Raw genomic sequence first — 23,793 nt, 5'->3', positions numbered from 1 at the left:
TACTTTAAATATATATGTTAATTTGCATATCAAATTGTAATTAAATTTTATGGTTTAAAAATCTTTTATAGTTTTAGATTTTTAATTAAAATTCAATTTTTGTGTTAAAAAAAATGAGAAGGTATTATGTGTGCCATTATGTACTATGATCTTTTCTTAATAACTTTTTTTGATTTATCAAAAGTATTTTTTTTTTTTATATTCTTAAATTAGTCAGTTTTTGATATTTATTATTTATTTTTTTCCAGTAAATAAAATTAATATAATAATAATAGTAAAATAAAAAAAAAAATAATAATAATACAAATAAAAATAATAATTAATTTAAATTTTGTAAAGAATTTTCTTAGAAATATATTTATTTTTTAGACAAATTTTCAAATTAAAATTTTTGACAGATTTTCTTTTTATATGAATTTTTACAACAAAAAAAAAAAAATTTTTAGCTACCAAATTTTTGTTTGGCAGAATTTTTATTTTATAGCCATTTTCTTTACATGACTTTTTATTTAAAAGAATTTTAATTTAACAGAATATTTTCATTCAATCGAATTTTATGTGATTCGAATTTGTAAATGACATAGAAATTTCAATTCATCGAATTTCAAATTTGTCCGAATTTTGATTTGTTAAAATTATTGAAACGCCAAATTTCCATTTGTCCGAACAAAAAAAAAAAAAAATTGCGCCGAAATCTTTCTGAAAATTTTTTTTGTTCGGACAAATGGAAATTCGGCGTTTTAAAAATTTTAACAATTAAAAAATCGGTGAATTGAAATTTCTATGTCATTTAAAAATTGAAATCACATAAAATTCGCGATTATGAATGAAAATATTCTGTTAAATTAAAATTCTTTTAAATAAAAAGTCACGTAAAGAAAATAATTTTAAAATAAAAATTATGCTAAACAAAAATTTGGTAGCTAAAAATTTTGTTATGTAAAAATTCATAAAAAATAAAAGATAAGGGAATAAGATGATTAGGAGAAATTAGTATTAAAAGTAGATTTTTATTAAACTTTACTTACAATATTATTATCGTAGATTTACCGCCGATGGTTGATCATAAAATTTAGACTTTTAACACATTAATAAAAAATTACACACAAAACAATGTATATATATGATACAAATTTTAAGAAAAAATAGATTTTACGAATTTCGAAGCCCAAAAAATTGTTCAGTTATGCGGAACTGATTTTAAAATATTTAAACATACGGAACTCGAGAAAAATTTGAAGCTCTAGATCGAATCGAATTATGAAACTAAGTCCCCCCAAAAAAAAAAAAAAAAATTGTACTCAACAAAAGTCTGAAAAAGAACTAACTGCAAAAACTGAGACTAACACCCTCGCAACCAGGGAAGCTTCTTCCATTTTTAAAAATTTTTCATTTTGGATTTTGGAAGGGATAAAATTTTTGGTAGGACAATGTAGGGGAAGGTCCCAGGAAAAGAGGAGAGTTGCAAATTGGGGAAAACCCAAAATTCGTGACGTCACAGCCGAGAGTCTGTGAGGTTTATTTATCCTTATAGATAAGATTTTGCTAAATCCGACTGCCGATGATTTCAATTTGTAAAAATGAATTTTATGACCTAACCCATAGTTGAGGCCCTTTTCAAACATCTCTCTGGCATGATTTACCAAAAAGATAATAATTATGATAAAATAAAATAAACAAAAATCTACAAAATGTAAAAAAAGAAATGTTTCTTCCAAATTAGAACGAAAAAAGTATTATTTGTATATAATTTTGCACAAAAAATATGAAAAATGAATTTTAATCTCAATTCCCACTTGGAAAGATTTCCCGGAAAGTGAGGTTCTATCGGAATTCCGTCGGAATTCCATCGGAGTTACAAAGAATTTCCAATGGGATTCCGACGGAGTCCCGCGGAATTAGGACTCTAAAAATTGTGAAAAAAATAATCGGAATTCCGTTGGAATTTCGTTAGAATTCCGTCGGAATCCCATCGGAAATTCTTTGGAACTCCGATGGAATTCCAACGGAATTACGTTAGAAGTTCCGGCTATTTTTTTAAATGATAGCCGACTTTACACCGCGCATTTCAGGGAAATTAAAGTATTAAAGTTGTATTTTATGTTTTTCTCATAGTTTTTTTTTTTTTTTTAAGAAAAATTTCAAAAAATCGCCGACTTTACACCATTCTCTAAATCTGAATTAGCGACTATTCGCATTAAATTAGTGACTATTCGCTTATTCTATAAGCGCAGAGTATTCAGCTGGGAATAAGTGAATAATCACTCATTGAAAATTCGCTTATTATACTAGCGAATAGTCGCTATTTTAATCAGCCCAGAGTATGCAGCTATACGAATAAGCGAATAGTCGTTAATTCAAATTTAGAGAGCATTTTACCGTATTTTTTATTTTAATAAATTATGCTAACAAAAAAAAAAAATAATAATTTGATTGAGCGCAATAAACTTTCGATTGATTCAAACAAAAAATTTAGTTGTTTTAAATAAAATAAGACTATTTAATGTCTATATAATAATTCATTTCTTAATTATTTGTAACTATTTCATCAGTGAATTTTCACTGATTCAAATTTAGAAAGTGTATACATAGCTAAACTTTTATTGCGGATCAGAATAAAATGATTAATAAATTATACAAATATTGAAATATTAAGTATTACAAAAGTAAAAAGATTTAATATTACACAAATATAGATAAATATTTCTATATAATTTCAAAGACAAATATTTTTCTCCGTTGTGGTTATTGATTTAAAGAAAAAATATTCTTGTCGGGGGATCTAATTTTTGAATATTTAATTATTTATGTGAAATTTTTAAAAATTTAATTGTATAGTATAAAGTTAATTAATTTGAATTATTTTTTAAATAAGAGAAATATATATATATATATATATTTATAGATAAAAAAAATTAATTATAATTATTTTATTTAACTTTAAAATGATATACAATTGAAATTGATTAGAGTCAGAATGACAGCTTGTCATTCTTAACCAAATTATCAAAAATCAAAAATTCAAGTAAATTTTTGTTATGGGAGTCATATAGAATAAGAAAAAAATTTGGTATGATTTTTAAGTCTGTTTTTTTTCAAATGCGAGACAAAATACTGAAATAAAAAAAAAAAAAAAAAAAAAAATTTCAATTAGTTCAACTATTATATATCTACTACAAATTTTTTTCAAGTTTTTTCATTCCTTAATAGAATAATATACTTCAGGAAACTTTTTTCTTAAAACTTTCTTAGAAACTATGCTGTCCCCATTTACCCTGAATTTTATAAAATTTTTTTAAATTTTATGGTAAATGGGGACAGTTAGTTTGATGCGTTTAAAGCTTATCTAAATTTTTTTCCCATTTACCTCAACTGACCCTAAATGTTTTGTTAAATTAATAAATTTTTTTTTTGTATATTTTTATTAATTATTAATGAAATTAGAGTAAATAGAAAAATAATGACGGAAAAAAAAAATAAATTTTTTATTTTTTTTTAATAATTTTTTTCTCTGTTTTGAAATTTTACTTTAAATAAAATATGCACATACCTGTGCGTTTCGATGATAATAATAATTATGTTCTAATCAGGGCAATATTAAGAGAAGAATAAAATTAAATTTTTTAAATTAAAAATTTTTTTTTTAAATTAGTAGTCATTTTTATTAATTTTTAGTAAAATATTACCTTACTATTTGATTTAGTAATATTTTTTTTTACTAAAGTTTTAATTTGACAAATGACTAAAAATTAGTATAAAAATTTTCACTAATTAAAATTAGTAAACAAATTCTCACTAATTCAAATTTAGAGAGTGAATCATTTTTTAATTAAAAAAAAAAAAAAAAAAAATTTCAATCATTTTTCATTTTCCAAAACAAAATGTTTTTTTTTTTTTTTGTTTTTTAAAGAGAGAATGCACATAAAAAGATAAATTTTCTGAGCAAGAAAGAAAAACCTTTCCATCTCATTATTTCGAAAAAGAAATAAATTTGATTATAAAAAGTAAAATTAAGAAGAGCTTTGTATTTATGTATATAATTTTATTGTCAACTCACTTTTAATTTAGAAATTGGCCTTTTCCGTTCCATCCTTCTTTCATGGGGCCCTTATATTAATCAACTTTCTCTTGAAAAATTGATAATATTAAAAATTTGTTTCTACACACTTTTTAGTTGCAATTGGTTTTAAAAAGTATAGATTTTAATTTATTTGTTTAAGAAGTTTAAGTTTAAGAAGCAATTATGTTTCTTTGTAATTATTAATTATAATTATTAATTATTTAAATTAATTAATTTATATTTTATAATTCTTTGATTTGAGTATACGAAAGGGCAAATTTTCTTTTTTTGTAAGCCCATTTACATGTAAATAAATTAATAAATAACAATAATAATAATAATTAGTAAGACAAATCTTTAACGTAAATTGCAGCTTAAAATACTTGTAAATTATTAAAATTAAATAAGTTAAACTTGCATTTACAATTGGATTTCTTTGGAACATTAAAGAAAACACTGGTAAGATCATTTTAGCGTTTAAGTGATTGAATTTTAGATTGTCGCGTGAAATTTATTCAATTATTATTTAATAATTTTTTTAGTTGTAAAATTATAAAAAATTGTTCTGAAAGAGATTTATTCCTCTCATTTTCCTTGACATTTTTTAAAAAAAGTAGACCTCAATCCGATTATTAGAACAGAAGATATAGCAGTTTAAAATTTTTTGTTATTATTGCAAATCTCGTAAACTAACAAATATTTTAAGCTGCAATTTACGTTAAAGATTAGTCTTACTATATACAACAAAATTCCAAAGTTTCATTGCAATCGGTTAACCTACACCGAAAAAGTCAAAATCTCACCTGGAATCGCACATTATTATTTTTATTATTTTCATACATCCAGAGAAATGTTTTATTTGAATTAAATATAATATATTTGAGTTAAATAAACGTATATATTTGTCTCACAGCCTACTAGCCCATTTATTTAGCGTAAATAAAATTTGTTATATTTAAATCAAATATAAATTTAATTGAATCAAATAAATATTTATTTGACTTTGAGACAAATATATAATTTCTCTGGGTGTACACTGAGAGAAAAAAACACGAATGAATAATATCTGTACAGTAATATTATTATACTATCAAACAAAAATTATTTTTCAAACATTATTCCTTGCTCTCTGGATATGAACTATTCTTATTTTGAGCTTCTCACTGAGTTATGTTTTTCCAAAGAGGAATATGGTTCGTGTCTTCAGAAAACAAAAATTACTGTCTAATTATGAAAAAAAAAAATTTTTTTTTAACCACCAAATTCCTATCCGGATATTACTCATCTATTATGATGATTATTATATTAAAAAAGTAAGAACGAATACTTATATATATATATATATATATATATATATATATATATATATATATATATATACTATAATAATAGAATAGAACATTTTCTATTGTTTTTCTCATTTTATTTTTCGTTTTCTTATATAAAATTGTGAAAATATAATAACCTCTTTTTGATGTTGCAATTTATTATTTTGTATATATATAAACCTTTATGATTAAGGTACTCACCATTGTGTGACAAAGGTGATAATGTCATAGTCTCATAAGGAACAGGAAATTACATGTATACACTTAGTATACAAAAAAAGGGGAAATTTTATAGCGTCAAATGTTTATAGATAATTAAGAATTTTTATGATTGCATTTTTTTTTAAATCCTTTTAAAGTTTTATTTTTATTTATTCGAATTATTATTTTGCAGAATTTTCATCAAAACTATTTTCTATATTACAGAATTTTTATATAACCGAAAATTCACTTCACGTAATTTTTATATTTTCGAATTTTCATTTAACATAATAGGCGTTTTAAAGAATTTTTATTGAATAGAATTTTCATTTTATTCTTTAAGATGAATTTTCATTTGTTCGAATTATTATTTGATATAATTTTTATATTACCGATTTTTCATACTACAGAATTATTACTTAACCGAAAAATCATTTAACAGAATTTCAAATTGATAGAATTTTCATTTGTCCAAAATTGCAAATAGCCGCAACAAAAATCGATTTCGGCGCGATTTTTAAAATTAACCCATCACAATTTTATGGAAAATTTTTGATTAGTTGATTTTAAAAATCGCGCCGAAATCGATTGTTGTTGCGGCTATTTGCAATTTCGGACAAATGAAAATTCCATCAATTAGAAATTCTGTTAAATGATTTTTCGGTTATATGTTAAAATTTTGTAGTATCAAAAATCGGTTATATGAAAATTATATCTAATTAAATTCTATTAAATGAAAATTCTAATAATTTATTTTTAGAACTTTTTCATGCGTACCCTGAAAAATAATTATAAATATTATATATATATATATATATATATATATATATATATATATATATATATATATATTTATAAAGAATATATTTAAAATAATTTAAATATATTGAAAATAATAATTATTATTAGGTATTATTTTATTTACTAATAAAATTAATTTTTATTATTAGAAAAAATTAGGAAAAACTACTTTTATATAGTCATAATGACAAATTAGTATTTAAATTTGTTTTATAATAAATATATTATAGTTATATAATTCAACTATATGAATAAAAACCTGTTTATTTAATTTAATCGTCAGGTGATTTACAGGTGACTTTCTGTAACTGTATATATTAACAGAAAGTAAAACAAGAAATATATTTTTTATATAGTATATAATTACATCTATAATTGAAACATTTTACATGATTTTTAAATAAATTTGCATAAATATAAGGTACTTGTAATGTAAATAAAATAATACTATTTAATATATAGTGATATATTTATAAAATATAATATCTTCGTATATTACAAAAAGATATCGCCGCCGCCGCTGTTTCAAGAATTCTTGACCTAGGAGGGGGGAGCCCCCCTTCTAAATTTTGAGGTTATGTTCGTTTCAAGGCTCTGAATTTAGCCGCAAGTCCCCCTCCCATCCTCTCATTTCCCCTCCTCCGTCAAAAATGACCTAAATTTTGAGGTTATGTTCGTTTTAAGACTCTGAATATAGCCGCAAGTCCCCTCCCCTCCCCCGCCAGAAATGACTTAAATTTTGAGGTTATGTTCGTTTCAAGGCTCTGAATATAGCCACAAGTCCCCCCTCCCTCCTCTCATTTCCCCTCCTCCGCCAAAAATTGACCTAAATTTTGAGGTTATGTTTGTTTTAAGACCCTAATAAAGCAGTAAGTCCTTCCCCCTTCCCTCATCTCTCTCTCCCTCTGTATTTCCCGCCAAAAATAGGGGGGTTGGCGCGCGAAGCGCGCAGGGGGTCGTGGCCCCTCTAGTAAAATAATAAAAATAATAAAAATAATAAACATAATAAACATACAATAAATATCAAAAGTATAATATGTATAATACTAGGGGGCTTCGGCCCCCTGCGCTCTTCGCGCGCCAACCCCCCCCCCGTTTTAATAATTTTTTTTTAATTTTCCATTGATCTTATTTTTCCAAATGACTTGCGGCTATATTCAGAGCCTTGAAACGAACATAACCTCAAAATGTAGGTCATTTTTGGCCGTGGAGGGGAAATGAGAGGAGGGTGGGGGGGGGGGACTTGCGATTATATTCAGAGCATTGAAACGAACATAACCTCAAAATTTAGGTCATTTCTGGCGGGGGAGGGGACTTGCGGCTATATTCAGAGTCTTGAAACGAACATAACCTTAAAATTTAGGCCATTTTGGAGGAGGAGGGGAAATGAGAGGAGGGAGGGGGACTTGCGTCTATATTCAGAGCCTTGAAACGAACATAACCTCAAAATTTAGGTCATTTCTGGCGGGGGAGGGAAGGGGACTTGCGGCTATATTCAGAGTCTAGAAACGAACATAACCTCCCTAGGAGGGGGGACTCCCCCCTCCTAGGTTAAAATTTCTGAAACAGCGACGGCGGCGGCTGCGGCGAAATCTTTTTATAATATAGAAAGATATATCTTTTTAAAAATTTAATTATAAAATATAGTATCAATGACACAATTGTACCTACAAATTTTATATATCGTATATATATATATTCTTTTTAAGGAAAATGCATGTGTTTTCCTTAATGACTTTTCCTCTTTATAAATAAACGTTTTGTTAAAGACTTAACCATGAAAATGTTTCACATTATAATGAAAAAACATATAATAAAGGAAATATGCTTTCTCAACTGAGCAATCTTTCACACACACACACACACATATACATATATAACATACAATCAGGAAAGAATCTTTGACACGCAAATAGTTAATTTTTTTTAAAATTTATTTATGCGTACACAATGAAAAGATAAAATTTTACCCACAATCACAGGAAGGTATTTCAAGAATATATATATATTGTATGAGCAGTTTTACTCTAGTTACTTTTGCAAAAAGTCGGGCATAAAATATATATATATAAATATAATTTTTATACTTTTTAGTACTCGTTTAGTTTGTGACTTATTTTTTGTTGAAAGTATTATATTCATGGTAAGGTGAAACATATTATTTAATTTTTTTTTTTTTTTTTTTTTGAAATTATTCTAATTATTTAAAATATATAGCATTAGAAATATTAAATTATAAATTTTCAAATGAAAGTAAATTGTAATGACAAGTAGTAGATAAAATACAAAAAAAAAAAAAATGAAAGAAATCTATTTCTTTTACTTTCATATATTTTTTATCTAAAATTTAAAATGAAATTAAAAAATGAAAAATTAATTTTATATTTTCTTTATTAAAAATTTTCTTGGCACACTATTTTATTCTTTAAATTGATTATTGAAAGTTAATAAAAATCGTGAAAATAGAAAACCTTTTTTAAATTCTTGTAGTTCAAAAAATTAAAAATTTTTATTTTCTTTATTTTTATATTTATATAATAAATATTATTTAATTTTATTTATTTTTAATAAAAACAATTTTTTTTTAAATAATAATTTAAAATTTTTAATTTTTAAATTAAAAATTTTATTTCACTTAATATAATTATTATATTGCATATATAAATGTAGAGGATAAATTTTCATTTTAATAATTTTGTTTTAGAACTAAAACAATGTCTTGGGTTCCTGGTAATTTGACACAATTATGTACAAATGGAAGTACAGCTTCAATTTGTCAACCCAATTCATTACTTTTTCTTCAACTTGTATTTAGTTTATTCACCACAAAAAGTAATGTAACACCTACAAATTCAATTCCAAAACCTGTAGAATATGATTTTATTATTGTTGGAGGTGGTACTGCTGGATGTATCCTCGCTAATCGATTAACAGAAATCCGAGAGTGGAATGTATGTAAATATATAATATTACACGTATAGAAATAAAATTTCTTTAATTCAAAAAAAAATTAGGCCAATGCTTTTTGTATTTTTTATTTTCAAAGAATTTCTTTAATTTAAAAGCAAAAAAAAAATTTCCAAACATAAATCTATTCTTTAATTAACAAAAAAAAAATTTGGGGAAATGCTTTTTGTTATTTATTTTCAAATAAAAATTTCTTTGATTTATAACAAACAGAAATATATTTCAATTAGAATTAAATAGTCAAATTTATTTCACAAATTTTTAAATTTACCGCCATTATCTATAGTTTTGTGTTATATAGTTGGCACTTGTCAATTCACAATAATATCCTTAACCTACCAATTCTACTATTTCATTTCTTGAATTATCGTAAATAAGCTTTTAAAATTAATATTTTTTTTTAGTAATATATAAAAAAATAATTATTTTATTTTCTATTTTTGTATATAATTAATTTATTTCTTCAGTACCTAAATTCAGATTTTATAAGTTTCATTGAAATTTTGATGCCAAAAGTGCTTTGGATATTAATTTCCTCACGTTTGAATAATTTTCAAAATTTGTTTTCTCAAAATATATTAATTTCTTTGAAAAATATTGCAAAAAGTGTTGAATTTAACTTTTCTTAAAAATATTCACAAAAAATTATTCTCAATATTCTCTTATAGGTACTTTTGCTAGAGGCAGGTATAGAGGAACCAAATATAACAAATGTTCCTGCTTTTATGCCACTACTTCGAAAATCGAATATTGATTGGAATTATAAGTCACAACCAGAGAAAAATGCTTGTTTAGCAAATAATGGATGCAATTTTCCCAGTGGAAAAGTAAATAAATTGAAATTATTAATTTCTTAATTAAAATTTAAATTGAATTATTTATTAAACTTCAAAAATTGAAAATTTTGATTAAAAAAAAAAAAAAAAAAAAATATTTGTAAAACTAAAACACTAAATGTGATACATTTTGAAGAAAAGTGCCTAAGAAGCAAAATATTATAGGTTATGTTTACGAAAGAAGTTAAAATACACAAAGAGAAGCAACTTTCATTTTACATATTTAAAAAGGAACTTTTAATCAAGCTAAAACTAAAATAAAACATAACCTAAAATATATTGCTTCTTAGGTTTCTTTCTTCAGAACGCTTCACATACTAAAGGGTTGCCATTGTAACGGCTACTGTGGTAACAGTTACTATGGTGACAGTTACTATAGTAACAGTTACTGTGGTAACGCTTGCTATGGTAATAGTTACTATGGTAACAGTTACTATGAGTACAGTTACTATGGTTACAGTTACTATGGTTACAGTTACTATGGTAACAGTTACTATGGTAACAAAAACTATGGTAACAGTTACTATGGTAACAGTTACTATGGTAACAGTTACTATGGTAACAGTTACTATGGTAACAGTTACTATGGTAACAGTTACTATGGTAACAGTTACTATGGTAACAGTTACTATGGTAACAGTTACTATGGTAACAGTTACTATGGTAACAGTTACTATGGTAACAGTTACTATGGTAACAGTTACTATGGTAACAGTTACTATGGTAACAGTTACTATGGTAACAGTTACTATGGTAACAGTTACTATGGTAACAGTTACTATGGTAACAGTTACTATAGTAACAGTTACTGTGGTAACGCTTGCTATGGTAATAGTTACTATAGTAACGCTTACTATGGTAGCGGTTACTATGAGTACAGTTACTATGGTTACAGTTACTATGGTAGCGCTTACTATGGTAGCGGTTACTATGGTAACAGTTACTCTAGTAACAGTTACTCTAGTAACAGTTACTGTGGTAACACTTGCTATGGTAATAGTTACTATAGTAACGCTTACTATGGTAGCGGTTACTATGGTAACAGTTACTATGAGTACAGTTACTATGGTAGCGCTTACTATGGTAGCGGTTACTATGGTAACAGTTTTTCTAGTAACAGTTACTGTGGTAACGCTTGCTATGGTAATAGTTACTATAGTAACGCTTACTATGGTAGCGGTTACTATGGTAACAGTTACTATAACAGTTACTGTGGTAACGCTTGCTATGGTAATAGTTACTATGGTTACAGTTACTATGGTAACAGTTACTATGAGTACAGTTACTATGAGTACAGTTACTATGGTTACAGTTACTATGGTAGCGCTTACTATGGTAACAGTTACTATGGTAACAGTTACGATGGTAACAGTTACTATGGTAACAGTTACGATGGTAACAGTTACTGTAATAACGCTTGCTATGGTAACAGTTACTGTAATAACGCTTGCTATGGTAACAGTTACTATGGTAACAAGAACTATGGTAACAGTTACAATGGTAACAGTTACTATGCTAATACTTACTGTGGTAACGCTTACTATGGTAACAGTTACTATGGTAACAAGAACTATGGTAACAGTTACTATGGTAACAAGAACTATGGTAACAGTTACAATGGTAACAGTTACAATGGTAACAGTTACAATGGTAACAGTTACTATGCTAATACTTACTGTGGTAACGCTTACTATGGTAACAGTTACTATGGTAACAAGAACTATGGTAACAGTTACAATGGTAACAGTTACAATGGTAACAGTTACAATGGTAACAGTTACTATGCTAATACTTACTGTGGTAACGCTTACTATGGTAACAGTTACTATGGTAACAAGAACTATGGTAACAGTTACTATGGTAACAGTTACAATGGTAACAGTTACTATGGTAACGCTTACTATGGTAGCGGTTACTATGCTAACTGTTACCATGGCCACCATACGAGTGCATGACGAACGGACGACAAAGCGAAACTATAAGGCTTTCGAGTCTGAGCCACGAAACCCTAAAAATCACAGCAGAAAAATAAATTTTTAAAATCAAACATGACATAAAAAAACAGTTGCAGTTGTATCAAAACTTTTAATCTAGAAAAAAATCTAAATAAACCGTATATACATTTAGGTAATGGGTGGAACAAGTTCGATAAATGGAATGTTATACGTACGCGGTAATCGTGAGGATTATAATAATTGGAGCAATTTAGGTAACACTGGATGGAGTTACAGAAATGTTTTGCGATATTTTAAAAAATCTGAAAGAAATCGAGATGAAGAGGTAAAATACAGATATAGAATTATTATTATTGTTAATAATATAAAACTAATAAATGTTAATAAAAATAATAAAAATACAATGAAATTTGTTTTTAAGTGTAGAATTAAATGAGCCGTGATAACTTTTATACTTAAAATACAGTTTTCAGTGTATAAAAGTAATAATTTGTTTGCTGAAAAAAAAAAAATCTTCAAATAACTTATTTTATTTTTCCAATTAGATTGTTTATGATAATTATGGCTATCATGGAACAAATGGATATCAATCTGTACAACGATTTCCGTATGTTGATAAAAATTTGAACATTATACAAAAAGCATTAAGAAGACTTGGTTACGAATCAATAGATGTTAATGGCGAATCACAATTGGGATCAATGATTTTACAAACAACATCATTTAATGGCCAGAGACAAAGTACTAATAATGCATTTATTCGACCAATAAGAAGAAATCGACCAAATTTATTTATCGAAACTGAAGCGTACGTGACGAAAATAATAATTGATTCAAAAACAAAAAAAGCCACTGGTGTTGAATATACAGTAACATCGAATAATAATACAAAATTAATTGCTAAAGCAAAAAAAGAAGTGATTTTATCAGCTGGAGCAATTAAATCACCACAATTGTTAATGCTTTCTGGTATTGGACCAGCTGATGAACTTCAAAAACACAATATTCGTTTAATTCGTAATACAACAGTTGGCTCAAATCTACAGGATCATTTACAATTTGTTGGTGTTTATGCAATATTAGATAGTAATCATACAACAGATACGAGTTTTGATCAGAAAAAAATGGATCTCACTTTGTATTTAAGAACACACAGTGGTCCATTGTCGGCAACGGGAATATCGACAGTTGTTGCTTTTGCACAAACTGAACATGAATACAGTGATGAAGCACCCGATGTTCAATTGTGTTTCACGGGAATGAAATACAGTGATAATTCATTGTCATCTGTATTGTCATATTATGATGCTGTGAATTTTTATCCAATTCTACTAGCACCAAAAAGTAAGGGATTCATTAGATTAAATGAAACTGATCCTGTATGGGGTTCACCGTTAATTTATCCAGGTTATTTGTCAAATGACATTGATGTCTCGCGTATGATTGAAGGCATAAGAAAAGGATTGAGATTATTTAAGGGTAGTACATTTACGAAAAATAATTATAAATTATATGATGTACCACAGGCGCCGTGTAATAATTTTGAATTTAATAGCGATGAATATTGGGTTTGTATGTTGAGATCACATACAGGTGTTGGTGCACACGCTGTGGGTACATGTAAAATGGGACCTTATGATGATCCCAGGGCTATTGTTGATCCAAGATTAAGAGTTTATGGCATTAGACGATTGAGAGTTGTTGATGCATCAATTATGCCGGTTATACCACGGGGTAATATTATGGCACCGACAATGATGATTGCCGAAAAGGCTGGTGATATGATTAAAGAAGATTGGTTGGGTGATTAGATTTTGTATTTAATTGCTTTGATTATTATTATTATTATTATTATTGTTATTTCGTCTCCGTCACCAAAATTGCCTATGGATGCATCCTAAATGATTTTTTTTAATAAATTTTGAAAATAGTCATTTGTCAATAGTCGAAAATTAATTTATTTAATAAATTACTAATTAATTCAACATAATTAATTAGTAGTGAATTTATTAATTTAATATGCAATATTAATACTGATTAATTATATTGAATTAATTAATAATTAATTTAATTTAATTTTTGACGACTGAAAATTTGTTATAATTAATAATTAATTTATATTAGATATTATAATAATTATAATAAAATACACTATATGTGTATAGTCTAATCATGTAAAAAGTTTATAATTGTGTGAAATTAATTTTAAAAAAAATAAATAATATTAATTTAAATAAATTATTTACTCATATTTGGGATATAAAAAATTTCAATAAAATAATATTATTTAATAACAATAAAACAAATATAAAATGTAATAATTCTGTGAGATTCGCTTTCAATAAATTTTATTCACTTTCAATTTAAATATAAAAAAGCAATTAGAAAATATAAAAAAAAAACTAGTCGCTAAAAAAAATATGTTTTTCTACTCATCATTATTAATTTAATAGTAATAAAAAAAATATTAATAGCATTAATTTCAACAATTTAAAATAATTTAATGATTATAGTGAATACAGGTGAAGATGATAGATTATGTAGTGAAAGTTCGTAATATTATGACAAAGTATCAGAAAAAACTTAGTTTAAAAGAAAAAATTTATTTTAATTCTAAAAAAAGGGTTATTAATTAATGTGATCATCATTATAAATTATTTAATTTCTTGTATATCATTAAAAAAAATATAAATTAAAATATATATAATTAAATAATTAACTTTTAGTACTAATAAAGCTTTGCGGTATATATAATACACATGTGTATTGAAAGTTGCATATAGAAAGGAGTCGAACATTTCTATCCAATGGGAAGTTTAAACATTTATTCTAGAGACAACATTTATAAAGCAAAGAATAAAAAAGTAATACAGTTTAAAAAAATAAATTCTAAATTTCAATCTCTATTTTTTAATTAATAAACTTTTTTTTGCGTGAATTCACTGAATTTTAATATTCCTTGATAATAAAGTATAATATATATGTTTGCAATAGAAAGTTTCAAGAATTATCAAATGTACAAATTAAAATAAAAATTTATGTACAGTTTTTAGGAATATTGACGTAATGCATGTGTCATTTTTTGCGAAAAAAAAATGGAAGTCATTTTATACATCGTGCTTTAGAAAGAGAAACGTAAATTTTATAGCTTTCAGTATAGCTATCGCAAAAATTACATCACAAAACCCCCTTTGGCAAATGTGACGATTTCTTCGGAATATATTTAAATATATTTAACAATACGACCTATTTTTAAATTTAAATATAAGAATATAAATGTCTTTTCAAAGCTTCATCTTTCATCTTAGCTTCGGGCATTTGTGCCATCATTAGGAATTTAACAATAGTATTTTAGAAAAATAAAAATTTAGAATTTTTTAGAAATATATTAATATTTTCTTTAAAATACTCTCTGAATGTTGAAATGTGATTAAATTTTTTTACTTTAACTATTTTATTTAATATCACTGTTAAAATTACACTTTAAAATATTTCAGCATAATTTATAAAATATGTTAGCTCAGAAAAATCTTTATTTTAAATAAAAAAATTTTGTGTTGAAAAGAATAATTAAATTGTAGAAATTAATTTTATTTTAATGTAAATAATGACTGTGATATATATATATATATTAATCTGTATAATTAATCATTAATTTATATTACAGTAGGAAAATAATATCCGCCAGAGAAAAATATATAAAAGTAGTGCATTTTATTCCCTTTTAATTTTATAAAAAAAAATTATTCACATACCAAGTTGATATACAATATTATAAAAATCTAAACTTACTGTCTAAATCTAATTAATTATAATTACATTTATAAATTAATTGGTGGAATTTACAATTAATGTAATTCTTTGTCGTTACTTTGCTATTTTATAATTAGAGAATAAGAAATTTTTTTATTTTTTGTTATTTGGCCTAATATTTTTTTGTTCTAATTCTTATTTTTTCCAATCTTCTAATATTTTCTTAACCTACTTTTTATATGATCTTGATCTTTATCTGGGTCTAATTTATATTTTAACCTAATAAATAAAATAAGAATTTAAATGTACGTATAAAATTAAAACTAATTTTTTTTTATTCTTTGACTGTGTTTTTTTGCCAAAAACTGTATAGCTGATGGAGACTTTTCATTTACGGATTCGTAATCAGCGTGAAAACACATATCAAAAACAGCATTGACATTTTCTGCACCAATTTTTTTTTTTACAATTTTGTTGTTCTGTGTTATAGACCAAATAAGATTTAGGTTACATAAAAATTAGACTAAATCTGATCTGATTTTTTCTTTTTCAGATCATTAAATTAAATTTATTATTTTATTCTTTCTAAAATATTTTTATACTCTGTCCAATAATTAGACACTGTTTGTTAAATTTAAAAAAATTTTAGGCCAAATAAAAATAATTTTGCTACATTAGATCAAAAAAAAATTCGGTTTTACAAAGTAATCCACAAACATTTCGTTTTCCGAGTCAAATAATTGTAAAATTATTATTATTTATCTATTGCTTCATCAACTTCCATGCCAATCTTCTTTAATCATATCACTAGCTTTCTCGGCAATCATAATTGTCGGTGCATTTGTATTGCCTCGTACAATAATTGGCATAATCGATGCATCAACAACGCGAAGTTTACTAACACCATAAACTCTCAATCGTGGATCAACAACAGCTTCTGGATCTTCTCTTGGTCCCATTTTACATGTACTCGTTGGATGAAATATCGTTGCTGTATATTCCATTAAAATACAAGCCCAATATTCATCGCTATCAAAAGTATAATGCTTACATGGCTGCAAAGGAACGTCAATCATTCGCCAACCATGTTCCATAAATACATTTGTTTTAAATAATCGTTGAGCTATTCTGATACCTTCAATCATAATATTTAAATCGGGCATTTCTGTATAATGACGTGGATAGATAAGAGGCGCACCCCAAATTGGATCTGTATTATTCAATTGTATAAATCCTCGACTTCTTGGATAAAGTAAAATGGGTTTAACATTAATTGAATCGTAATATGCCAATGGTACAGCTTTTAATTCAGCAGCCATGTCATTTGAGAGGAAATCATGAATATTATTTCCATCGAAAGTATATTGTATGTCGGGTGCCTTAAAACTGATTTCATATTTGGACTGAACAAATACACCAACTTGTGCTGCTGCTGTTGATGCCAATGGGCCATTGTGTGTTTCCAAAAATTGATAAACATCATTCTTCATTTGTTCAATATTTGTCATTGATTTATTATTTATGTCAATTACCAATCCATCCATTGTCACATGATCTTGTAAATTGTAACCAACTGGTGAGTCGTAAATAATTTTAATTCCATGTTTCTTGAGTTCATTAGCAGGTCCCACACCCGATAGTTTGAGAATTTTCGGTGAATTTATACTACCAGCTGATAGAATAACTTCTTTAGTGGCCATTGCAACTTTTGTGAATCCAGTCACTGTATCCAAATATTCGACACCTGTGAAGAACAAAAAATTTGTTAGAAGAAAATTGTTTATGTTTCATTGTAATATTTGTATGTTTCAAATTTGTTTGATTGTTTTCTCAAAAAAAGGCTGAACTGTTTAGGCATTTAGCGAATACAAGAGAAGCTGAACTGTTTTGGTATTCAGCGAAAACAGGAATGGCTGATCTGTTTAGATATCAAACAGTAAGAATAAGTGAAGTTAAGCAAGTTGGCTTTCCAGTTTTGAAATCCAGTGACAACAGTGTTGCAGTATTGGACACTTTGGGTGCTGCAGCATTCAATGCCACAAAGAGGAAGGACCATAGAGGCACCTACTTTCTTAAGGTTTCCCAGGTCTGTTTGGAAAGACTAGGAAGTAGAAGAGCAAGTGCTTTAAGCGTTTCGAGTGTCAGCAGCGAAAGAAGTTTTATTCCATCTGACATAGACAACGAGGCCATAAATGAGGAACGCGAAATATGCGTCAGTTTAAGGAAGGAAGAATCTGAGTTCCTTCTGCGGATCGAAGAGGAGGTCGTCAACATGGTAAAATCTTGCGACATCCAGAAGACCGTTAATCGAACGATCAAGGATGGATTAAAGGTTCTTCAGGGCCTTATAAATTTGGCGAAACAGAAGCTAATAAAGGGGATGTGAAATTAAAGTCTGCTTTAGGGTATGCAGCATGCAACGGGGAGGACCGGACCAACAAGAGAGAGCGTATCCATGAGAAACGTCTTCGACGCGCAGTCATGGAGGCGCAAAAGAAGAAACGAAGTATCGGCAGTCCGGAAGAGACAAAAGCCGAAGTAAAAAAAGGAGGAAGCACCTCCATTGAGGAAGGATGTCAAGGTAATGGAGGCACCGAAACCGAAGCAGTCCAACAAGACGAAGGAATCGAGAGGATCAACAGTGGTCGTCCGAAGCGCTTTAGGTGAGACATATGCTGATGCGTTGGGAAAGCTCCGCAAGGAAGTTAATCCTGACATCAGCCATACAAGAGTCTTTATAGCAAGGCTCTTTTAAAAGGGGATCTCTTGATCAGGATTGAAAGTAACTCGGACAAGGTAGCTTTTACTGCTGAAGTGATCAAGGCTGTTGGCAGCATGGGTAAGGTGCAGGCGATGGATCGATAGGTTACACTCGAGTTTCACGACCTGGATATCTTTACCCATAAAGCGCTGGAACGAAAACTCGAAAAGCCAGGAAGCAGGAAGATGACAGTCTTAGGACCCAACAAGCCAGGGATGAAGTTCGCAGTTCTTGTCACCGACCAAGAAGAAGCTGCCAAACTGGAGGAATTGGGGCGCAAAAAGATTGGCTTTATGTGCTGCCAAATAAGAAACAGAGTCATGGTATTCCGGTGTCACCGATGCCGGGGTTACGACCATCATAAGTTTGCAGATTGCAAGAGTAGCCCCAGTTGCTTCTTGTGCAAAGTGAAGTCCGGCGACAAGGATCCTTTCAACTAAGTCGCTGGAAGTGGAGCATGCAAAGTTATTAAGTCAGCCTTCAAGGAAGCCTAAAAGATTCTCGCAAGAACCAAAGCCAAGTAGGCCAGTAAGATCGACAACGTCGAGGGTCACGATAGCGAGCTCCCAGGGATCGTAGATCGGGAACTTCGTAGATGTAGATCTACGAAGTTTAAAGCTTGACGGCAGTTCCGTAGTGTGAGGGTTAGTCCAGCCTATTTATATTGTTATACTATTGGTCAAGACGAGTTAGCCAGGATAACCTAGGTGTTAGACTTAGGAGTACTTCTATTCAACGATCATGGGGATTTGTCATGAGGTACTTAAAATTTTATATTTTTCTCCGGTCAGACTAATATTGGACTAAACGGAGAGAAAAAAGACTACGATAACCGGAGATCCAAGTAGTAATTTCCTGAGTGACTCAAGCAGTAGCATTAAAGTCAACACAACTTGGGTCCCAAATAGTTTTTGCCTGGCAAATACAAGCTGTATTAAGAGCCTGGTTAAAACTCAGAGGGTAAAGTAGGAAATGCTTGAATTTCCCAGCTTTATTAACGCGCTTCCTACCTTACCATCTGAGGTTTAACCAGGCTTTTAAAACATTTTGTGTTTGCCAGGCATAACTACTTGGGACAATTAATAATTAATTAATAAAGCTAGAATTGAACGAATATGAAACAGATTCTTGCGTTTTGCAGCACGACAGCTTCATTTACCATTTGACAGATACACTCATGCCTACAGGAATTTGCGTGTACTTTTGAACATTCTTTTGATAAAATTCAGATTTTTGTTTACTGATTTAATTTTTTTGGTATAAATTCTTAAATAGGTTAATACAATGCCCAACATTATTAGCAATGTTTAATGTTGATGTTCCATCTAGAGTATCTAGAAATTATTCAGTGTTTTCTGAATCATTTCATAGAACAAATTATGGATATCATTTAATGATTAATAGAATTTGTAGAGAGGCTAATCAATTTTTGAATCAAATTGATTTTTTTAAATTTGTTAATGCTTATGTATGAAAGGGCATGTCCCGTTAATAAATAAATGAAATGAAATAATAAAAAATTGGAATTAAACTGAATAGTAAGGACATTTAGTTTGGAAACTTGAATAATTTTAAAATTTGAATTAGGAGTTTGTTCTTTAGCATATTAAGTACAGAAAAAGGAACTAGGAAAAAGGAAATCTTCCACTTGAAGAAAAATTGATTAATTAGTATTTTAACTATTAATTATTATTATTAAGTATTAAGTAATTTTAACTTATTTCTTGTTTTATACAACACCTGTGGCTTCCTTTGTTTTTGGATCGATAATAACACGGGTCACGTGTGCTTGTGTTTCTATAATGAGATTCGAACGTTTTTGACGTATTGGTCGAATGAATGCACCATTTGTACTTTGTCGTAGACCATGAATCGAAGTACTTTGTAATTTTAATACACCAAGTTGACTTTCGGCGTTTGCATCAATATTGTTGTAGCCAATTTCTTCCCATCCTTTGATTAGAATTAGATTATTTGGATCTGTATAGGGAAACCATTCCACTGTTTGATATCCACCTGTTCCATGATAGTGAGGATTTTTTTCAACAATCTGTAAATATATTTTATTTTTTAAAACTTATTAAGATAGGAAATTTTATTTCATTGAATGGAATGAAATTTGATTACAGTAAAACTGAAGCAAGTAAAGTTTTTAAAATTACTAATGCAATGAAAACTAAACAAATACAGAGAGAAAAAGAATTGTTAATAAATAGAACCAATTTGTTGTTGAAGCAAAATTTTTGTTATTTCTACAATTTATTGGGTTTGCTGTAGTTACAAAATCATTTCAGGTGTTTGCTGTGACAACAAACTTAATTATTAATTTGTTTGTTGATATAAAAATAAATATTTTATTTAAAAAATTCGGACTAAAGGACATAGTAAACAAGGCTTTCGTTTATTTAAACGTTCAGAATTTGCAGAACATTAAATTCCGTTCTTCCCATTCTGCAACCTGATATGGTAACGAATGACCTTCCACTAAAATCTGTTGAGTACATATAAGAAATTTTGTTTTTATTTTTTTAGTAAACTATTATTACTTGATTTATTAATATTTTTTTACTAAAATTTAAGTGAAAAATTACTAAAAATTAGTTCTTACTAATTTTTTCAGAATAGATATCGCAAAATGAACTAGTGGAATTTTAGCAAGAGCCATAGAAATAAATTTTGACGTTTAAAATTTTTTGTGAAAAAAATTTATCTGTTAATTTATTCTACTTGAAAAATTAGTACATGAATTGATTTCTTTAAATGTTATATTGTATAAATTTTATAAACAATTACAAAGCATTTATAGTTCATTATATTTTATAAAAACTAATATTCGAATTTAATACTTATAATTTAGAAGACTTTGAAATATGACAAAACAATTTTGGAATTATCATCATATACCTGAATATGTTTACATAGAAGTACAAAAGACTCCTTAAGCGGAAGGTCATAAAAATGGGCGCATCGAAAATCCCAAAGATAATTAAATCAGTTGCAATTCGTGTGTTTATCTGTTTAGACGCGTGACCAACGCAAGTATAAATTTTGTAATTTTAAAAAGGAAAACATATTTTCTATAGCTTCTTTTATTCGATAATTTCATAATTTTGAAGTGATAGTTTCGGGAGTGTTCGAATCCTAATCGCGATCGAAAAAATTTTATAGTGTTAAATTTTTTTTTTATTTTATAGTACATTTTTTATTTCGGGAGTGTTCGAAATTCTTAAAATCGCGATCACTTTAATCATTGGAAAAAGTATTTTGTTTATTAATTAATTTAAACATGATTTCGGGAGTGTTCGATATTTTTTCAATCGCGTGTGTTTCCTGCATATTTTATCATCGAAAACAAAATATCAGTTGCAATCAAAGGTTAGAGATTTTTTTTTTTAAATATTAATTACATGCAGTTGTTTTTCTACAAAAAAAATTTTTTAATTAAAAAAAAAACAAAAAGATTAGTATTATTTTAAAGCTCACGAAAATGTCTTTTAAAAAAATATATTTAGACTACTTTTAAAGAGGTTCAACTAATTGATATAACTTTAAACTAAAAAATTATTTTGACAACAAATAAAACTCTTAATAAAAATTAATTTCATAAAATTTTGAATGAAATCTTCCAATAGGCCAATAAACAAAACCAACCAACCAACCTCTCCGAATATTAAATTTATCAACAGGGTGTAAATGGCTCATAATATATATTTTGATTTATATTTTCTAAAACGTTTTCTTTAGTGTTTTTTTTTAATTTCGAAATTTAAATTACAATTAAAATTTCCTTACTTCTTCGTCTTCATTATCTTCCGATTTTTTAAAATAATAGAGTACATCCTTATAACTCCAACCTGGATTTCCAAGACTTGCCCATGTATCGTAATCTTCAGAATTACCTCTAATGTATATCATGTAATTTAATGTACTCGATCCTCCCATTACCTGAAAAATTATATAATAATAATAATAATAATTTAACAAATTCTCACTAATTCAAATTAAGGGATTAATATATCTATATAACCTTATTATTTTTTTAGTCTAATTGTTTTGTGGACTAATCTTTATTCATTCTACTTTTAATTTGGCCTAATATTTTTATCTGTCCCAATTTAATATTTTATAATAAGGCTACATATTTAAAGTAGATATTATTTTTTGGCCAAATAAAAATTAAGTACCATTAAGATTAGGCCTAATAATAAATAAATAAAATGAAGATTATATAGGCGAAATAAGGATTAGATCCAATAAAAATGAGGCAAAATGAAAATTAGGTTTAATAAAGATTAGAAATTTTTATATTTAGATTAACAATAATAATAATAATAATAATAATAATAATAATAATAATTAGTGGTTACTTTTCCTCTTGCCCAATTGCAACCTCTGCTTATTCGTGAACGACATGATTTCTTCTCTGGTTGTGTCCGATACATCCAGTCAATATTACTTCCTTGAAGTAAACCCGCGAAAGATGGTACATCCGCTACTTTTGGCTCTTCGATTCCAGCTTCTAGTAAAAGAATCTGAAAGAATTTCACAAAAATGAATAATTTACATAATTACTAACTTTAAATTAATAAATATGACTCTAAAAATCTGCCAAAGAACGATTTGCAAGCGAAATCAAAAAATTTTAATTTTGGAGCCGTCATTTAAAATTTTAAAAAATTAGCCACAAATTCGTAATCAGCGACCTCAAAAACACCCGAATAACGTTTTTACAAGTGAATCTAATAAATTTTTTTAAAAAGTTTGTCCGCCATATTGGATCCGCCATTTTGAATTGCACTAAACTGACATTGAATTCACTGAATTCGAATTAGGTTTATCTGATAAGTACCAAATTTTTGAACTAGCACAGAGTTATTTATAATTATAATCATAATTATGTGTAATTAATAATAATTATATACATATCGAGTGGGAAATTGCCAATGGTAACCATTGGGCCATTATAGAACCAATGATGGTCCAATATTAGGCCAATGCTGCCAATATTAGGCTACACTTTAGCCAATGGTAAATTTCCCACTAGGTAATTATAATTATAATGTTTTATTTAAAAAATAAATAATAGAAAATAATTTTTTATGTGAGTATATCATTTGATAACTTTTTTTTT

General features: G+C 27.3%; 2 protein-coding genes across 4 annotated transcripts in view; one reads left to right on the top strand and one right to left on the bottom strand.

Moving 5' to 3' along the window:
* The window catches only part of LOC127280978 (flotillin-2), a 297,326-nt gene that overhangs the window by 166,161 nt on the left and 107,372 nt on the right, over positions 1–23,793 (top strand). The window contains exons 1-5 of one of the 3 annotated variants that reach the window (XM_051304439.1): positions 8,410–8,533; positions 9,095–9,341; positions 10,026–10,184; positions 12,321–12,473; positions 12,694–14,204. The exons of 1 other annotated variant lie outside the window; for it this stretch is intronic. In XM_051304439.1, the coding sequence (XP_051160396.1) occupies positions 9,105–9,341; positions 10,026–10,184; positions 12,321–12,473; positions 12,694–13,959 (1,815 nt within the window). In that variant the 5' untranslated portion in view covers positions 8,410–8,533; positions 9,095–9,104 and the 3' untranslated portion in view covers positions 13,960–14,204. Of the gene's footprint in view, positions 1–8,409; positions 8,534–9,094; positions 9,342–10,025; positions 10,185–12,320; positions 12,474–12,693; positions 14,205–23,793 lie in introns of those variants that run through there. One more of the 3 variants, XM_051304438.1, reaches the window with a different exon arrangement.
* Positions 15,914–23,793, bottom strand: part of LOC127280965 (glucose dehydrogenase [FAD, quinone]-like) — a 41,410-nt gene continuing 33,530 nt past the window's right edge. The window contains exons 2-5 of the mRNA XM_051304401.1: positions 23,030–23,194; positions 22,455–22,607; positions 20,403–20,712; positions 15,914–17,645 (exon numbers count right to left, since the gene is read on the bottom strand). Coding sequence (XP_051160358.1) covers positions 16,675–17,645; positions 20,403–20,712; positions 22,455–22,607; positions 23,030–23,194 — 1,599 coding nt within the window. The 3' untranslated portion in view covers positions 15,914–16,674. The remainder of the gene's footprint in view (positions 17,646–20,402; positions 20,713–22,454; positions 22,608–23,029; positions 23,195–23,793) is intronic.

The sequence above is a fragment of the Leptopilina boulardi genome, unplaced genomic scaffold, assembly GCF_019393585.1.
Source record: "Leptopilina boulardi isolate dan_hultmark-lab unplaced genomic scaffold, ZJU_Lbou_2.1 LbouV2_259, whole genome shotgun sequence".
Taxonomy (NCBI): domain Eukaryota; kingdom Metazoa; phylum Arthropoda; class Insecta; order Hymenoptera; family Figitidae; genus Leptopilina; species Leptopilina boulardi.
The sequence above is the reverse complement of the archived record's forward strand: the minus strand, read 5'-3'. Positions and strand labels throughout refer to the sequence as shown.